This window comes from Mauremys reevesii, linkage group 1 (genome assembly GCF_016161935.1).
Source record: "Mauremys reevesii isolate NIE-2019 linkage group 1, ASM1616193v1, whole genome shotgun sequence".
NCBI lineage: Eukaryota > Metazoa > Chordata > Testudines > Geoemydidae > Mauremys > Mauremys reevesii.
The window spans coordinates 339791093-339807959 of NC_052623.1; the positions used below are offsets into that span (position 1 = coordinate 339791093).

The 16867-nt window shown below is 40.6% G+C and overlaps 1 protein-coding gene across 7 annotated transcripts in view; it reads right to left on the reverse strand.

Moving 5' to 3' along the window:
- Window positions 1–16867, reverse strand: part of CACNA2D1 (calcium voltage-gated channel auxiliary subunit alpha2delta 1) — a 658833-nt gene that overhangs the window by 165470 nt on the left and 476496 nt on the right. For all 7 annotated transcript variants that reach the window (XM_039518654.1, XM_039518644.1, XM_039518662.1 and 4 more), the window contains exons 9-10: window positions 16180–16230; window positions 14653–14752 (exon numbers count right to left, since the gene is read on the reverse strand). In XM_039518654.1, coding sequence (XP_039374588.1) covers window positions 14653–14752; window positions 16180–16230 — 151 coding nt within the window. The remainder of the gene's footprint in view (window positions 1–14652; window positions 14753–16179; window positions 16231–16867) is intronic.

Sequence of the window (16867 nt, forward strand, 5' to 3'; positions counted from 1 at the left end):
TACCTATTGTACAATATATCAGTTACCATAATGAACTCTCTCTGTTACATAGATATTCAAGCAAAGACTACATGAAATATTTAGGATTAATTCTGGGCCAAACTCAGTATGAATTTACACTGGTCTACCGATAATCGCCAACAGTACAAAATCTGGATTGCACAGAAATCAATGCAAAACTACCACCTGACAAAGGAACCAACAGCTGGAAATAGGGTAAGATTCTGTGCAGTGCCTCTTGGAATTTCTACACAGAACTCACATCCCAGGGGCACAGGGGGATAATGTGGCTTTAAGTCTTTTTTGTGCCTTTTTGATCCTCGACGGTTTGTGAAACCTGGTGTAATTTAGATAGCCATGGGCACCTGTCTAAGTTATGGCAGACTCCCCAGCCTGCCTACTACAACCTGGCCCTCCTTTCCTAGTTCCTCTGCTCCACGACAGGCCCATTACCAGTGTGTGTGTTAGACTTTAACAGAGTTGCACTAGATTTATACCAGCATACATGGCAGTACAACTGTTTAAAAAACATCAAGAAACTACCAAAGAAAGAACTTGTTCCTCTTTTAGAAAACCATAACTAATAAGAGAACAGGAAATAATCAACCCTTTGTATCAAGGTAGTGGTCCTTTCTCCACTGGGAATAATTATTAATGTTAAGACTAAATGAAGTAGCAGTAATAAAATCTGGGAATAAAAAGTAGATGAACCTGGCAATGAACTTGAGGACTCCATACCAAATGCCCAGTCTCTTCTGACCTCCAAAAGAATTTGTCAGTTGTTCCTGGAGCTTACTTATCAGTGCACCTACAGCAAATGTGATGACAGTCACTTTCATACACAGAACAAAAATCGGACAAGCCTGTACTCATAGACAAGTTAACTTTGAAATGTAGTTTAGTTCCAGTATCCTATTGAGGAAGAAGACATCCAAAAAATGCATGAGATTGGCACTAAGATAATATGGACGACAACTAGCAGGCCTCTGTCTGGCAAGACTTCTACATTTAAAGTAGTTATGGAACTGGAAACAGCAAATGGATTCACTAGGCAGTGGAAGTAAAAGGTAGATATACAGTCCCATTTTATACACTGCTAATTTACCAGAGAGATGGAGATTAGTCTAGAAACCATTGTCATTTAAGCAACTTGCAAAGCTGTTGATAGTGACAGCTATAAGCAGGGACATTAGGAATCTGTGCTGAAGCCCAAACCAAGCAAGAGTGAATGTGGTCTAGCTAGTCTGCCAGAGTTGGAAATAGTTTCATTCCAGTTACACTGCTTAGCAACAACTATGTAATTTTTAATAACATCTCTAATCCCAAGATCCTGATTTCTAGTCTTCAGTTTCTAATTTGATTTGATTTGGCTCTTTGTCTACTCAGATGTATTCCAGCCTAGCCAAATCCAAAATTAGACAGATTTTGTTTTGAAGTCTTCTCATCAACGTTTTTGCTGGCCTTTTCCTTTATAGTTTTTTTAATAAAAAGAAAAAAAATATTAAACATAAAACAACAGTAAACCTTAGCCAAGATATTCAAAACTAAGAGGCCAAAATTAAGCTTCTAAACCTATACTTAGGCATCTGCCTCATTTTCAGGGTTCTGAGTTCCCACTGAGGTCCACTAAACAGGCATTGAAGTCAGTGGAAGTTGTTGAATACTCAGCACTCTTGAAAAATCAGGCAGGTGCCTAAATGTGTCTTAAAGTTAAGCTCCTGTTCTTTAACAGCTTGGCCCCTATCACTGCTCACAACTTGGAATTCCAGCTTTCAAGTGCCATGGAAACTTACAGCTAAATCTTCAGAAAGGAGCCTTCTCTTTTCAGGGACCATTTTGATTGGTGCTCAGAATTGACTTTGTGGGCACAAAGTTAGGAGCAAATTTTAAAGTCACCAATCATTCCTGTGAAAAAAGGGGGGAGCTAGTACTTAACCCAGACAAAATGTAGCCCTTAATATCTAACTCTAGGGAAGCTGCTAGAGTGTACAAGGAATAGCAAGATGGGAAGCAAGTTACACGATTTTAAGGCACTGCTCACATGCTAAAGCTAAACCCCAAGTGGTAGGCTGTACTAATGCTTCAGGACCAGTAAACATTTCCAACCACTGGTCTTGAACCAGTGATCACTAAGGAAAGAAACTGTAACTGTCTATGTGACTGTCATTTTTCTGAGTTCTGAAAAAATATATATATACTGTACTGGGGCAACCAAAATTTTTAAACTTAGGCTTTATTTGTGTTTTTTTTAAACACAGCATGCAAGATGCAAAACCAATAATAACTTAGTCCCCAAATGCTTCATAATACAATTTCTAGTTATTCAGGGTTCAATTTAAATGGCATGCTAGGACCGAGCTGTTAAAACATACACTTATGTTCATTGAGGTTTTTTCTTGGCTTTATGCATCTTTGTGGTCTGAAATCAACGTCTAAAATATTTTTTAAAGTACTTTCCTCTCTGTGCTGCACGCAGCTCCCATTAACTTTAATTGGTATTATGTACATATATCAACAGGGAAAATGAGCCAATCGCCTCATTCTTTCTTCCCAGATTGTATGTTCCAAGGAAGACAGTAACAATAAGAGTATTAAATAAGCTTTTCCAAGGTATTTCTGTTTTACGTACTGGGAGAATATTTTAAGTTAAATGTTGATTCTGTCTGTCCATGAAATGCCCATCACTCTGAAGCACAGTAATAGTCAAAAGTTCAGGTCTGTTTGGTGTCTGATTCAGTACACCTCTATGTCGATGAACTACTTTGTTGATTTATGCTACAATACATGAACGCAGTACAGTATAGTAAAGTATGTCTCACAGGGCTAAGGAAAATAAGAAGGTGTTTAAATAAATATATTAGGACCAAAAGAAATCATACCAATGGTATAGATGGAAATGGTAAAATTGTTAAAAAATGCTGCAGCAAAGGTAGAAACGTTCAATAAATATGTCTGTTCTTTATTGGGAAAGAAGCAGGATGATGTACTCATATCCTATGAGGAGGAGGAGGTACTTTCCAGTCAATGAATAACTAAGGAGAACATTAAACAACATCTATTAGAGATAAGCATTTTTATTTTAGCAGGCCCAGCTACCTTGCACCCAAAAGTCCTAAAAAGGCTGACTGAGGAGCTCTGTGGCTCACTGATGTTAATTTTATATTTGGAATAAGGGAGGAATGTGAGAAGATTGGATGAGTGCTAATGTTGTGCCTATTTTCAAAAAGGGCCAGCAGGATGAGCAGGGTAACTATAGTCTGGGTTAGCCTGACATCAGTCTCGTGAAATAATGGAAAAGCTGATACAGGATTAAATTAATAAAGAATTAAAGCATAGGAATATAATTAATGCCAGTCACCAGAGTTTTATGGAAAATAGGTCTCCAATGAATCTGCTATCGTTGATGAGATTACAAATTTGCTTCATAAAGGTAATTGTGCAGATGCAAACTGCGTAGACTTTTGTAAGGCATTTGAATCAATATCGCACAACATTCTGATCTCAAAATTAGCACTACACAATAGCAATAAAGCACAAGTTAAATGGATTAAGATATGTATAACTGACAGGTATCAAAAAGTAGTTGTCACTGGGGAATCATTATTGAAGGGGGTGTTATTTGTGGAATTCTGCAGGGATTGGTGCTAGGTCTTGACACTATTCAACATTTTAATCAGTGACCAGGAAGTAAAGGGAAAATCACTGCTGATAAAATCTGTACATTGTACAAAGATTGGTGGAATGGTAAATTTTGATGAGAACAGGGCAATCATACAGAGCAATCTAGAACACTTGGTAAGCTGCGTCCTTTAAAACAAAATGCATTTTACTGCAGCCCAGTACATAGTTATACATCTAAGAAGGAGGAATGCAGGCCATACCTACAGATTATCCTGGAAAGCAGTGAATGAAAAAGATTCAGAGCCCATAAAGGACAAGCAATTAAACATAATTTCCCAGTGTGGTGCTGTGGAAAAAAGGGCCAGGGTGATCCTTGGATGTATAAAAAGGGAGTAGGAATAGGGAGAAGATTGTATTTCTGTATACTGGATCAGCAAACCTACTGAAATTATATTTAAAAGTTTAGATGTTTGTTTAAACTTTTACAGCAATATTTTGAAAAACTAATTTTTGCAAAGATAATCCCTCCCAATGCAAACAAAAATTGCTTATTTAATTAAGAACTATGTATATCTTGTCTCAAACATAAGGGCTCTGATTCAGCACCTATTAAAGTAAATGAGAGGGGTTTTCAATGATTTCAGCAAACATTGGAAAAGTCTTTTCCCAGGAGCAGTCTTAGGGTTAAATCCACACCTGGAATCAGAGGGCTACAGCTCCACTGATAGATATCATTGGAGTTCCATCCATGTATTTATGGTCTGAATTTGACCCACTGACTTTCAGACTTCTTGCACAGATGGAGGCTCTTAGAATTGTCTTTCCATGGACCAATTTAAACCTCTGCTTCCAGGACCTCCCTCATGCTTGCTCTTAAAAAAAAACAAAAAACAAAACAAACAAACAAAAAACACTTTTTCCTCACTCTCTGCTTCTCTCCAGGATCTTAATTCCTCTCTTCGCTTTTCACTCTGAGGACCATCTCTTTGTTTTTCCAAATCAGTGACTTCTGATTGCTTCCTACTTTCTCACCTTCACCTTTCAGACCTCTCCCACTCAGCTGCCCAGTCTTACCCCTCTGCTGCCAATCCTCCCTCTCTCAGTCTGTTTCATTCTTACCTCTCAATCACCTTCTGTTACTTCTTGACCTCAGTGATTGGCCCGGATATCTTCAGCAACCCTCCACCTCCTCTCAAACAGCCTTGTTATTTAGAATGTCCCAGCATCACTGAAACTCTAGCAGCTCCATGGGACTACTGCTGATAGCCTGCTACGCAGCCTAAGTAACTATGGCTAAGATTTTCCAAGAAGCCTCAGAGAATTAGGAGTCAAACTCTTATTAAAATTCAATGGGAGGTAGATGTCTGTCTGCTTTGAAGATACCAGCCTACAATTTGATTGACTGGGTGGGAGGGCTGGGAGGTGTATTGTTTCAAAACAATTCTGCCCCCCACCCTAACCTCCTTCTCACACATTCCCAAACCACAGCATAATAGCTAGAGATGAGCTTTCAATTTTCCCAAAGCATGATTCTATTATCCCTAGCACACTCATAATATTTCATTTCCAGTACCTAAACAGTAAATATTTGGTTGTATTTTTATAAAGGGTAAGTGATTCTAAGCAGCCCTACAGCTTCTGACCTTTAACATGTCTGTTGTTACAAGTTAGTGTTTTCCTTGGTGCATTTTTTTTTTACCCTCTGCAGGCTTGAAGTTGAAATACATTTCTCCAGAAACCACAGCCTACTCACAATCATAAACAAATTACACTCTCTGTGTCAACATTTGCAACCAAGTCTCTAAATCATAGCGTGCTGGGATTGAATTGCTACCCCTATCATCTACCACTTACTGCTATCAAAGCATATAACCGGATTAGTGGGAAAACAGCTGTATTACTCATACATTTAAGCTCTTTCTAACAGCAGGTTTTCTTTCTGCAACAAAGCACAGCTCTTCAGATAGCAGAAATGCAAATCCCAGAGGAAATTATGACATATTAACCCTTGACAGTCTTTACATGACTTAAATAGTTCAGCCAGCCCTTTCTCCCTGGAAATAAATGCAAAGACGACATTAAATATGTAGAACTAAAGTGTTTAGCACATGCAGTTTTAAGCTTGTTGTTCCCCAGGATTTCTACATAAACCTAGCATGACTGATTAAATCACACTGTGCCACTTCCTAGAGCTGATTGACATGACCCTAAATCCCAGTCTCTCAGGTGTGGGCATGAATAGCTACATGAGGTTTTGTGGGGTAACATCTTGGCGTAGTTTAGCTGTAGAACAGAGATCTGGATAATTTAACATCTCATTGCTAAACACTGCTGTGATTATTAAATTTATCAAGCTGTAGAATATTGTTACTTTCTTGGCCAAAAGATACTGAAGGGAAAAAGCGTAACTGCTGATAAAGGGAAGTCACACTTCGTAACTGTAATTCCTCAAGATGTGCAGTCTCTACCTGTATTTCACCGGGGTTACGCATATACTCCATGACCAGAGATTGGTGGTGGTCCCCAAGGCATTGGGTACCTTTGGTGCCAAATGGGGGTGGTACCCCTTGAATGGACAAGGCTAGAAGTAGGATGCTCTCAAATCTCTGTCTAGACTAAACTCTCTAGGTGAGGAAAAGATGGTTCCACCAAAATGTCCCAACTCTCCAGAAGATTTGATCCAGTTCTAGTGGTAGTGCCATTGGCACCAGTATCAGAAAGTAACAGTTAGCAGATGGAATGGGAGATGAGCTTCTCCCTGGTGTTAGAATATCCCTTGTGAGGGCTGGTCACTCAGGGGTGAGGGGTGGGAGTGGGGAATGATAGCCCAGGAGGAAGAAACTATCCTCTGGTGTGGTGTTGGATGTTGGAGCCTTAGAAAGGCTGAGTCTTGTTGTCCTGCACCACTGGAGACAGTGTGAAGGAACTCTTGGTAGTCGGTGGTTCCTCCTGAGGCTGTGGTGATACTGCTAGTGATGGAGCCTCCAACCGCATGGTTAACATCTGTACTGATGGTTTGTGGGCATTCAGCTCTCAGTGCTTTGCTTTAGTCAGTACCAAGGTTGGTGTTGATGATGATGCGTGGAGTTGTGCTGACGTAGCCTTGCTGCTGTGCCCTTTTTAACCATGGTCTTGAGGCTTAAGACAACCTAAGTCCTTGTGTGCTGGGCAGAAAGAGTTGCTCAATTTGGATGGAGAGGGATCCCTTCTCTTACAAGGTCTAGGAGGAGATCTATTCTTACATTTATGAGTGACTCTTATTCTTGTGAGAAGGCCAAGATGAAGGGTCCTTCACTCAAATCGTTCCCAATCCTAAGTCAGACATAAAGCTACGATGAGCACACTTGATGTCTCAGGCCAACGTACAAGGGTCTTCTCAACCTGCATCTGACTGAGGGCTCGTGGCATGATCCATTAGATGCTTCTGAAGCAAGGGTTCTTGTGCTTGCCACATCTGGCTGGGAAAGGAGAGGCAAATACTGTCCTTAACAGAGATATGAGCTTCTCTGAGACAGTAAAGGCAGCACTGGTGGCCATCGCTGACTGAAAAGGGATAGAAGACAATTCTTAAAGCCTGGGCACCTGGGCATAATCTAAATCCTGCGCTGGGGGATTGGAGGATTTCCTGGGGTGGGGACTGTGATAGGGTTTCCACCCACACAAGGAGGTTCCTTGGGGTGGGGATTGTGATAGGGTTTCCACCCCACACAAGGAGTTAAGGTGGCCAGCTGGGCCAATTAACTGCCTAGGATGCACCTGGAGGAGGAACCAGGGAGTAGAGATTAATTGGATGAGGCTCATCTGGATGGGAACAGGAGGGGCCTGTATAAAGCCCAGGAGCTGAGAGCAGCTGGGCTGCTACAAGGAAGTAGTCTGGGAAGTAGTCACTCTCTGGGAGAAGGGAGGTGTGTTTGGGGCTGTAGAGGCAAGCAGCCTACAGTTACTCCCTAGGAGGAGGGAATTTGGGGCTGGCGATCCCAGAGAAGGAGGGAGAGCCAGAAGGTAAGGAAAGGCTCAGGGAAAAGTCAGCAAGATTCAGGATGGTGCAGACTTTGGCTGATGGAAGAGGGCCCCGTGGAACCCTGTGTAGAAGGCGGGCCCGGGTTCCCCCACCAGCCTCTGGGTGAAGTGGCTTCATAGGGGCAGTGAATGGGAAGACTCACTAAGACTGCTGGTAAGGAAAGACTTTGATACCCCAGAAGGGGAAAGCACACATAATGACCTAGCCAAAGGGCCAAATCATGAAAAGGGAGCACCCTGACAGAGAGGCAGTAGGGTGCACAACGAACAGGAAAAAGGGGCCTCAGACTTGGAAAGAGCTGATTCATCAAAGTGGCCAGGCGGAGGTGCCACCTGCCCCATGAAGGGGAACTATGAAAACCACTAACAATAACTACCAATATAAGCTTTCAAATATCAACAGGAAAGAATGTCAAAGAAGATCAATTCCAGGAACTGGAGGTTTTCAACTCACGCCATGAGGCAATAAGAAAGAAGTGAAGAGGCTTTGATCCACATTGCTGCTTATACCCTCAGTATGAAGCATAAGGAGAGCAACTGTGAAGGCAGAGACCAGTGGACACTACTTGCTAGAAACTGCCAGTCTCAGAAACATGAAGCATATGTGTATCTACAGTGAAACACAGATAGGGACTGGCACAAGAAGAAGAACCTACCATTCTTGCTAAGGTTAATATAAGCCAGCCGACTAATACTGTGCCAGTTACCACCCAGATTTTTATTTATTAGCTATAAACATTGTTAACCAATAATATGGACCCACTGAATAAAGTTACAGTTCTTTCACACGAATAAAGAGCTTTGTTTTGTTTTAGGGGGAATCAATTTGGAATTGTTAACATGATTATTCCTATTATTATGAACATGACCTTTAATGAACATAATTCCATTCATCCAAATGATCCTCGGATCATTTTATGAAGTATAGGTGGGAAGAATTAGATTACATTAGGATTAGAAAATAATCACTGAGCCCACTACTCTAACTGCATAAACCATCAGATTTTTCTGTAAAAAAGAGAAAAGCAAGCAAACCAAAATAAATAAATAAATAAAATGGAAGAATCCCATATTCAACTAAAAGTGAAGCTGAGGTGGCACATCCTGCTAAGAGTCTGCAGTGTGCTGAAGTTATATATATGTAATTTAAAATAATCTAGTTTATTTATCTCCATTTTAGTAATTTGTTTACTTTTTGTGTTTCACAAGCTATTAGATAGTGCTAAGCAGCTTAAGTGAAACAAAAATTAAACACACTATTAAAATCAATAATCACCACAGCAATTAATGTCAATGTTGTGTTGGATGAATGCCACCTAAATTTAAGTTATATAAAAAAATCCTTATAGTGGAATATTTTATTCTCATTGTCATCATCATTTATATATATTTAGTGCCATGCTGTCAGTGTTTGACTTGGCTTTGAGATTTTGGCTGGGCTGTGGGAAAATTAAGGAAAGCAAAAATAATACAGAAAAATAAAAACAACATTAAGAACAAAATATGACTGTAGCAAAGTTGTTCTATTTTTACTTCCATTGCCTGAAGAAAACCTTTCGGCAGTAAAATCATTTCAAACTTGTTTTTTGTATTTGTGGTGTACACATCCCGTTTTCTTGTCACAAAAGGAAAATGTCATAGTTGAAATCCAACATCATCTTACAACTGCAATCCAAAATAGGGTTTTAAACACTTAAAAATATAGTTATAAAAACTGAATTGTGATACTGCAAGGATATAGCCTATTTTTAAACAGTATATATACACACAATGCCACCACCACTTTCCAAACTGCAGTGTATAAAAATATTTAAAGATGTCATATTCTGTTATGCACAGATCTGTGGGCCTTGACTTCCCATGAATATGAATGCTCTAAAACAAAAACATCCTTGACTTCCACAATGAAGTCTCTAAACACTGCCACACACAAGAGCATCACAAATGTTCACTGAATTAGAAAATATATTGATATTCTGCAGGTTATAATTCAACTGCTGAGCTTATTGTGAAAGAATTCAAATGCTATTTAACTCCCTTTGATGTGATGACTCCTTAGTTTCATACAGTGCCGGATCTTGATTGCCTAGCTCACGTGAGTAAAGCAAGGAGGATTTCCAAAGTATACAAAAGGGTATATGAGCAACAGAAAAAACAGTTGCTCCACATTAAAAAAAAAATCAAGAAAAATAAACAGAGCATAAGTTCCCCTATGTACATGACTTTGCATGTATGTTCATGTACACATATTTCAGCAGGCACTCTGGTCATGCTGGGTATAGTTAAAGTCTGGTCATGTCTAGGACTGGGAATGGTATTCATAGTGAACAATTTTCTTCATTCCAAATTATTCAACTAATATATCACTCAAACAAAATTTCCATCTATGAACTCCTCACGAGTTTCCCATGTGTGTTTGCTATTCATTATTAGTTGTGCCTGGTTGGAACGTAGGCTACAGAAATCCTGGATCACGGCAGGACCTGAACTAGGTTCTCCATTGTGGTCAGGCCAGAAGACTGGGAAACAGGCCGGAGGGTCTGAGGGGGGGAAGGCTGGAGATGCCTTAAGCAGAGATTGGGAGGAAGCTGATTGAGGGGGTCACCACCCTAGATTGTGGGGATCACCACTCTAGAGTGGCAGGTACTTATATAGTCCCTTCCTCTGGCAATGATATGATAGATTGCAAAGGCATGAGATAATGCAACCATCTCAATTTGTCCATTCATTTTCACCTAAAACCACTCAGTTTAACACAAACTGAATAATTAAGAAAACTCAAGCTTTCAAGTATGCCAGACATAACCAACAGAGGATAACCTACAGGTACCATAACTGAGTAATAAATCATGCTGATTTACACCAGCTGAGGATCTGGCCGTTTTCTCTTAAACCGGAGAAGATCCAGAAAGACCAAACAATGAGATTTCAATTCACTTTGGCAGGCATCACCATTTTCATTATAGAAAAAGTTTTTCTGCTTTAATAAACAACTGAGCATGAGGTATTTTCCACTGCAGTTCAAACCAAAGAAAACCCTCTACTTCAATATTAAGAACTTTAAGGCAGAAAATGCCACTTCCATTAAAGCTTCCTTCTTTACTACTAGAAGAGAGGTCTAACTAGACTGACAGCTAAAAGATGAAGCAGTAAATGGTGTTCAAAGAGATTTGTATAGTGTTATTTCAGGACTTTCTCCCTGCAGCCTGGTTATAATTTATCAATAGAAGTTGAAAATTGTCTCCAAAATCATTATGTACTTACTCATCACACATGCTGTCACTTGGCTTTAAGGGTTTGTCAGTGCTTCCATTCTAAATTCCTATATTCAAAGTTGTATAGTTCAGTCATAAATAAATAAAAATAAAAAATGCTCCAGAATAAGCCATGGCATTCTAGGGTTCCCACTGTTTAAAAACAAACTACACCAAAATAATTTAGTTTGCCTTCACACAGTTTTGCAGTTCAGGACTTGGCATATTGAATCCTAGGCCAGAGCTTGACAAGCAATGCTAGTCCAAGAGACTTTTAAATTGCAACATTTCTTGAATCTACAGATTTAGGAATGAGAGTTAAAGAAATCACAGTAACTGTATTTTTTGAGTTTACGGCCTCTGCATAGGCCTACATTTGGGAGATATACCTCTGCCCCTTCCCCCAAACTGGAGCTTTAATATCCTTCCAGAAAACTATGCTCACGCCAGTCCTCCAGTTCCAGATACACATGGATGCCAGGAAGCCCAAAGAAAACAGCAATTACTACGAATCACATGGCAAATGATCCTAGTACTGTACACAGGGTGAAGAGTAAGACTTTGTATGGGTAGCAACTGTTGCCTACAGAGAAATAAAGGCCCTTCTGGTGTGCCAGTTTGATTGCAATGAGAAAACAGGCAACTTTCAAGTCAGAAGTCCAGAACAAGTCTTAAGAGGCAAGGGCAGGAATGAAGGAATGCAGGATCAGCATGTGGAACATGAACTTCACGATGTAATAGGTCAATTTCTGAAAATTTATCATGGAGCAAAAGCAATCTTTGTTTTTTCAGCATGAAGAAATACCTTGTATAGAAGCTTCTCCCCTCTGTAGCACTGAGGGAATTTCATTGATTCTAAGGCCAGAAGGGTCCACTGTGATCATCTGGTCTGACCTCCTGTCCTACACAGGAGGTCAGAACTACATAGAACTTCAGTAGCCCCATTCTTAGGACAAAAGCCACCTTTGCATTGAGAAGCATCTCATGAGAGGGATACTTGCCAAGGGATTAGGAAGGACAATTCAAATACAGCATGAGGTGGAATTTGATCAAGTAACTGAACTGAATAATCTTTAGCAGTCAATAATTCATAGCAATCCTACTCCCTTCTGCAGGGAAACAAAGCAGATGGTCTGCAAAAGGAGGAAGGAGGGTCAGGAAAGCCACATGCAAGCTGGTTCTAGGCTCTCAAGTAATACTTTAACCCTCAGGGCTAGCAGGTGTATGGGCAGCTGACACTGTAGCTGCCTCTGTCTGGCATGTTTCTCTTTACCTAGTCTTCTGTCGTCAAGAATGGGGTTTCTGGACCTAAGAACAGAAACCATCAAGTGAAAGGTGTTGTGTCTTATAACCAAATGAACATTATGTAATGCTTCCTTTGCTCGGGCTGTATGAACCCTCCCACCACTGACCTTGCAATGGACCTGGTTTGATTTTTGTCTCATTTGCTCAAGGGTCCTCGTCACAATACTAAAGACATCCCCCTCCCCCCAACACACACACACACACACTCTCTCTCTCTCTCTCTAATGAGAAGATGTATAACTCAGCTCTTTGCCTCAATTAAGTGAGAGCATGGAGGACTTAATCCAAAAGTAAAGATGACAGATGTCTGCCGTAACTGCCCTAAGAGACGTGTTAGAGCAAAACAGGGTGCAGAGAATGCTTGCTTGACTCTACATCCCCCTAAAACAACCTCTACTTATGCTCCACGGGTAAATGATCTAAGCAGTGGAAGCATCCGATACCAAAAGCTGAAAGAGCTATCCTGCCCTGGTAGCTGTCCATACAGATCTGCAATTCCAGAAGAACAAACCTTCCTTCCTTAAAAAGTTATTCTTCTTTGTAACTTTACCAGACAGAAAGGAACAACCTAGTTAGAAGCCCTTCGTCATCTTTCTAGCTGCTACAGCTACCAAGGTGTAAAAGTGGTTGAAGAAATTCTGGAGTTCTTGCTAAGATATGGGAGATAGGCAATCAGCTTTCCTTGGTGCTGCAGAAGCTAAAACTAGCATATGTCAAGGACATGTCCATTTCTTTAATCAGAAGAATATTTTCCATTAAGTATTCCTGTAGGAATTCTGCACCATTGTGCAAGCGCAGAATGCACGTCCCCTTCAGATTTTTTTCTCTACAGAAAAATATATTCTGCCAGAGAGGTGCTGCAGTTACCAGGTGGTGCCAGAACAGAGAGCAGCCAGCTGACTGGCACCTAGCAGTCAGCAGCCAGCTGTAGTCCTCACAGTGCCCTGTTCACAGAGCCAGGTTAGGAGGCATGGGATATGGGGGAGAGGGAACACACAAAGCAGGGCACATGGAGACATGGAGCTACTCGAGGGTCACAGACTAGGACTGAGAAGGGCTAGTGGGGGAGAACTGACTGGGCAGGGGTGGAATGGGGTGCAGGGCCACATGGGAATAGGGAGCAAGGGGTGAAGGGCTATATGGGGACAGTGGAGGGGGTGGCTGAATGGTGGTGCAGGGTCACATGGGGACAGTCAGAGTAAAGGGACACATGGGGATGGGGAAGAGGGGTGCACAGACACATGGGGACAGAGGCAGATGTGCCTGAATGAGAGACTAGGGGTCAGCCAGGATCTGCATGGGGGAGACTCCCAAACAATCCCTTCTGCCTCCCAAAAAGCCTTGTTCTATACTTCTCCCACCCACCCCCAACAACCCTCCAGGTTCACTCCCCAGGTTCATTCCCAGCAATTACTTCCCTCTCCCTCAGCTCCTCCATTACTCCTGACTCCCCGAATCTGGGATTTCATGTGACCACCACACCTAGGCCATTCACATGGAGATCGTTGGGTATCAGCTTCCAGCTTCTCAGTCCTGCCTAGGAAACTCATTCCATGAGTCTTTTGGTGAAGGGTTGGTGAATGATGATGGTGAGATACTGGGAAGGTGGAAACTGTTGATAGCAGTAGATTGTCCACGCAAAATAGTTTAATGTGCAACCTGTGGTACGTAGTAGCAGATGCATACTCTGGAATGTCGCAACCTTTACCCAACAGCGAACCAAGGCTCGACCGCTGGAGGGTGCTGGTGCTGTGTCTGTCCTGCAGAGCCTGCTAACTTGGCTATGTGGCTCTTGCCATTGTTCAAAGAGGGTCCTCCACCAGGCGCTTGAGGCTTGATAGTCATTGATCCATATTATGATTCTTCCAGCCATTTAAGCTCTGACCATTCACCCAGACCATTAATTTCTATATTAAACAATACACTCGTACCGTTTGTCATGATGTACCATGAGCTGCACTAAATTACACCAGCTGAGAATTTGGTCTGTTACGCACAGGTATAAATGACTAAACAAGGTGGAAGTCAGTGGAGAATCAAATCCTTACCCTCATCTTATTCTATCTCAAATAAGCAGCTCTCATATTTTCCACAAGCATGCAATGATCTCAGTAGCAATTGCACGTGCAGAACAAATGAATAATGTTCAATAGAGAGCAACAATGTGGATTAGAAAGAAGTATTTTGCTCTAATAAACCAATTTTTTTTTAAATTAAGCTTTCTTACATCCTCGTAAAAAGCAAACTTTGCCTTGCACAGTCCTGGATCTCAGCCAATCACTTCTAATTTCAAATCCACATGTCTCAAAGCTTCAGTGCTTTTCATTATATTTGTTTGCATCACATATTTCAGTTTGGTAGCACTGTGTGTCCAGCTTAACCAAGTACTCAACTCTGGCCCAGAAAAGAGCCTCCTTGTATCACTACTGCCACTGAAAGAATTGATACTCACTGAAACTACATTCACGAAATCATCATCTGACAATGTTTCTAGCATCTCAATGACGGAGGTTCGGATCAACTTCAGCGTCAGTCCACTAACACTCCCACTCCTGCATAACAGAGATAATAAAAAAATTGATTGAATGAGTTCAATTGAAAACATACAGTTGAACTAGATTTTATAAACTGGCTCCCATATTTTCATACTCAAGATTGCTCCAGAAGTGCCTACTCAGCCCCAAGTCTCACCTTTAAGAGTTGCTCTGCAATTGAAGAAACTTGCTATTAAAAAAAAAAAAGTTCCAGGGTTGGTCTCCAAGCCATAACTTTGTAGCTCAGAGGAATAGTTCTGTTGCCTGACCCATACTGATACATTCTTTCCTCATTTTCAATTCATGATTGCCATGAGAATTTATCACATGCAAATTGTGTGTTCCCTAAATTCTTCTACTCTCTTATATTCAGTCAGAGCTTTACATTTTCAGGGATCTAAATTGCAGAATGTTTGTTTCAGGGCAAAGCTCAAACTGGGATGGTGGGGGGAGAGAGGGATAGAATTGCAAATGCTGATAAAACACACCTCTGCAATACAGAAATATTTGACTGCATTTAAAAGCATCAAATGCAATCTCTCCCAGTGAGGCAAAGAACCAATGAATAGATTTTTTTTTCAGTATAAAGCAATCTGTGAGACACTTCAAGCCTGATGGTTCCCCCAGACTCTTGACATTGGCTTAACAAAGGGAATCTTGACAGGGGTACAGAGAAATGTTTTTTATGAATTTCTTCCTTTAGTCTTCATACAACATGGAATAAATCTCTGAATATAAATACAAAACCAGAGGCAAATTTATTTATACAATTGGAAATGGCAACTGTAAATTTGTCATAGCTTTTTATAACATTATCTTCATTAATATTATTGTAATGTAGAACACCACCATTTGAATAATTGAGCTAATCAATACAGCTATAGTCTCTAAAATATGCCATTTTACCCTCAACATTCAGTCCCCCGGTATTTAATTTTGGCTTTACATTCAAAACTGTTTTTTTTTACATCAGAGTATTCACACATTGAAGTATTTATTTTGACTGTTTGGGGATTAATGTTTTGACAGCTCTGAAGGGGCTGGACTTTAGGCTTTTAAACAGCTTAAGATAAACTGTGGAGAACTAGAATACAATACATTAAGCATACATGAGTTCTCATCCTTTTGGTCACCAAACCATGCTAATTAATTCTCAGACAAAAAAGCTCCTTGCTTCTAGTAATTTCTTTTGTGTTTCACAACAAGCTCTGACATTCACCTGAGACATTTTCAATTGGTTACTTAAATAATTGAGATGTTGACAATATAACAACATCAGATGGCCATAAAGACATCCTAGTATCAAGGCCGTTTTTTTCCAACAATTCAAATAAATGTCTTTTATTTTCAACCTCATCTCTCCTTCAATTTGCAATAGTTTGTTCAAAAGGTGCCAAATAGCTTTTCATCGCTCCAGTATTAATATCCAGTCTTTAAACACTTACGCATCAACTAAAATAAGCATGTCTTTTGGAGATGCAGCTCCTTGGATGTACCTGAAATAAACAAATGAAAAGATATGAAAGATAAAAACTTAAAAACACCTCTCTAGCATTTGATCGAAAGACCCTGTGATCCCTAAAACCAAGTCTAGCTGAACCAAAGGAACTTCTCAATTGCATCTCAGTAGGAAATTCATGCACTGTCACTTTCTCATTGCTTCTCCTTCTAGGTAAACGAAGGTTCAAGTAACAATAGCGAGATCTGGAGATAGGATGTAGGAATTCACTATTCTTGTATGTCGACAACAGAGAGGGGTGAATAGGATTTGAGAGCTAAATATATCTTGATGACAAGTTAGCAGGTGAATTATTCCAGCAGTCCAACTCAGGCAAAGATTTTTTTTTTTTAATGAGAGTACAGTAAAATGTGGCAAGAGTGACTACTCATGGGAATTAGTAAGTGTGGTTGCTTTTAAGATGTCTTTTCTCTTCAAAGGAATGGCATTGCCACCTTTACTTCTGAACTGCTGCTGACAGCGACACTGCCTTCAGAGCTGGGAGGCCAGACAGCAATTTCTTCACAGTTAAATTATAGGGGGAAAACATTCTGTGGCCTCTGTAAGTAGTTGCTCGGGACAGGGGGTCTCTCTTCAGAGGTGGCCACTCAGGCAGGTTTGACTGTATACTTAAC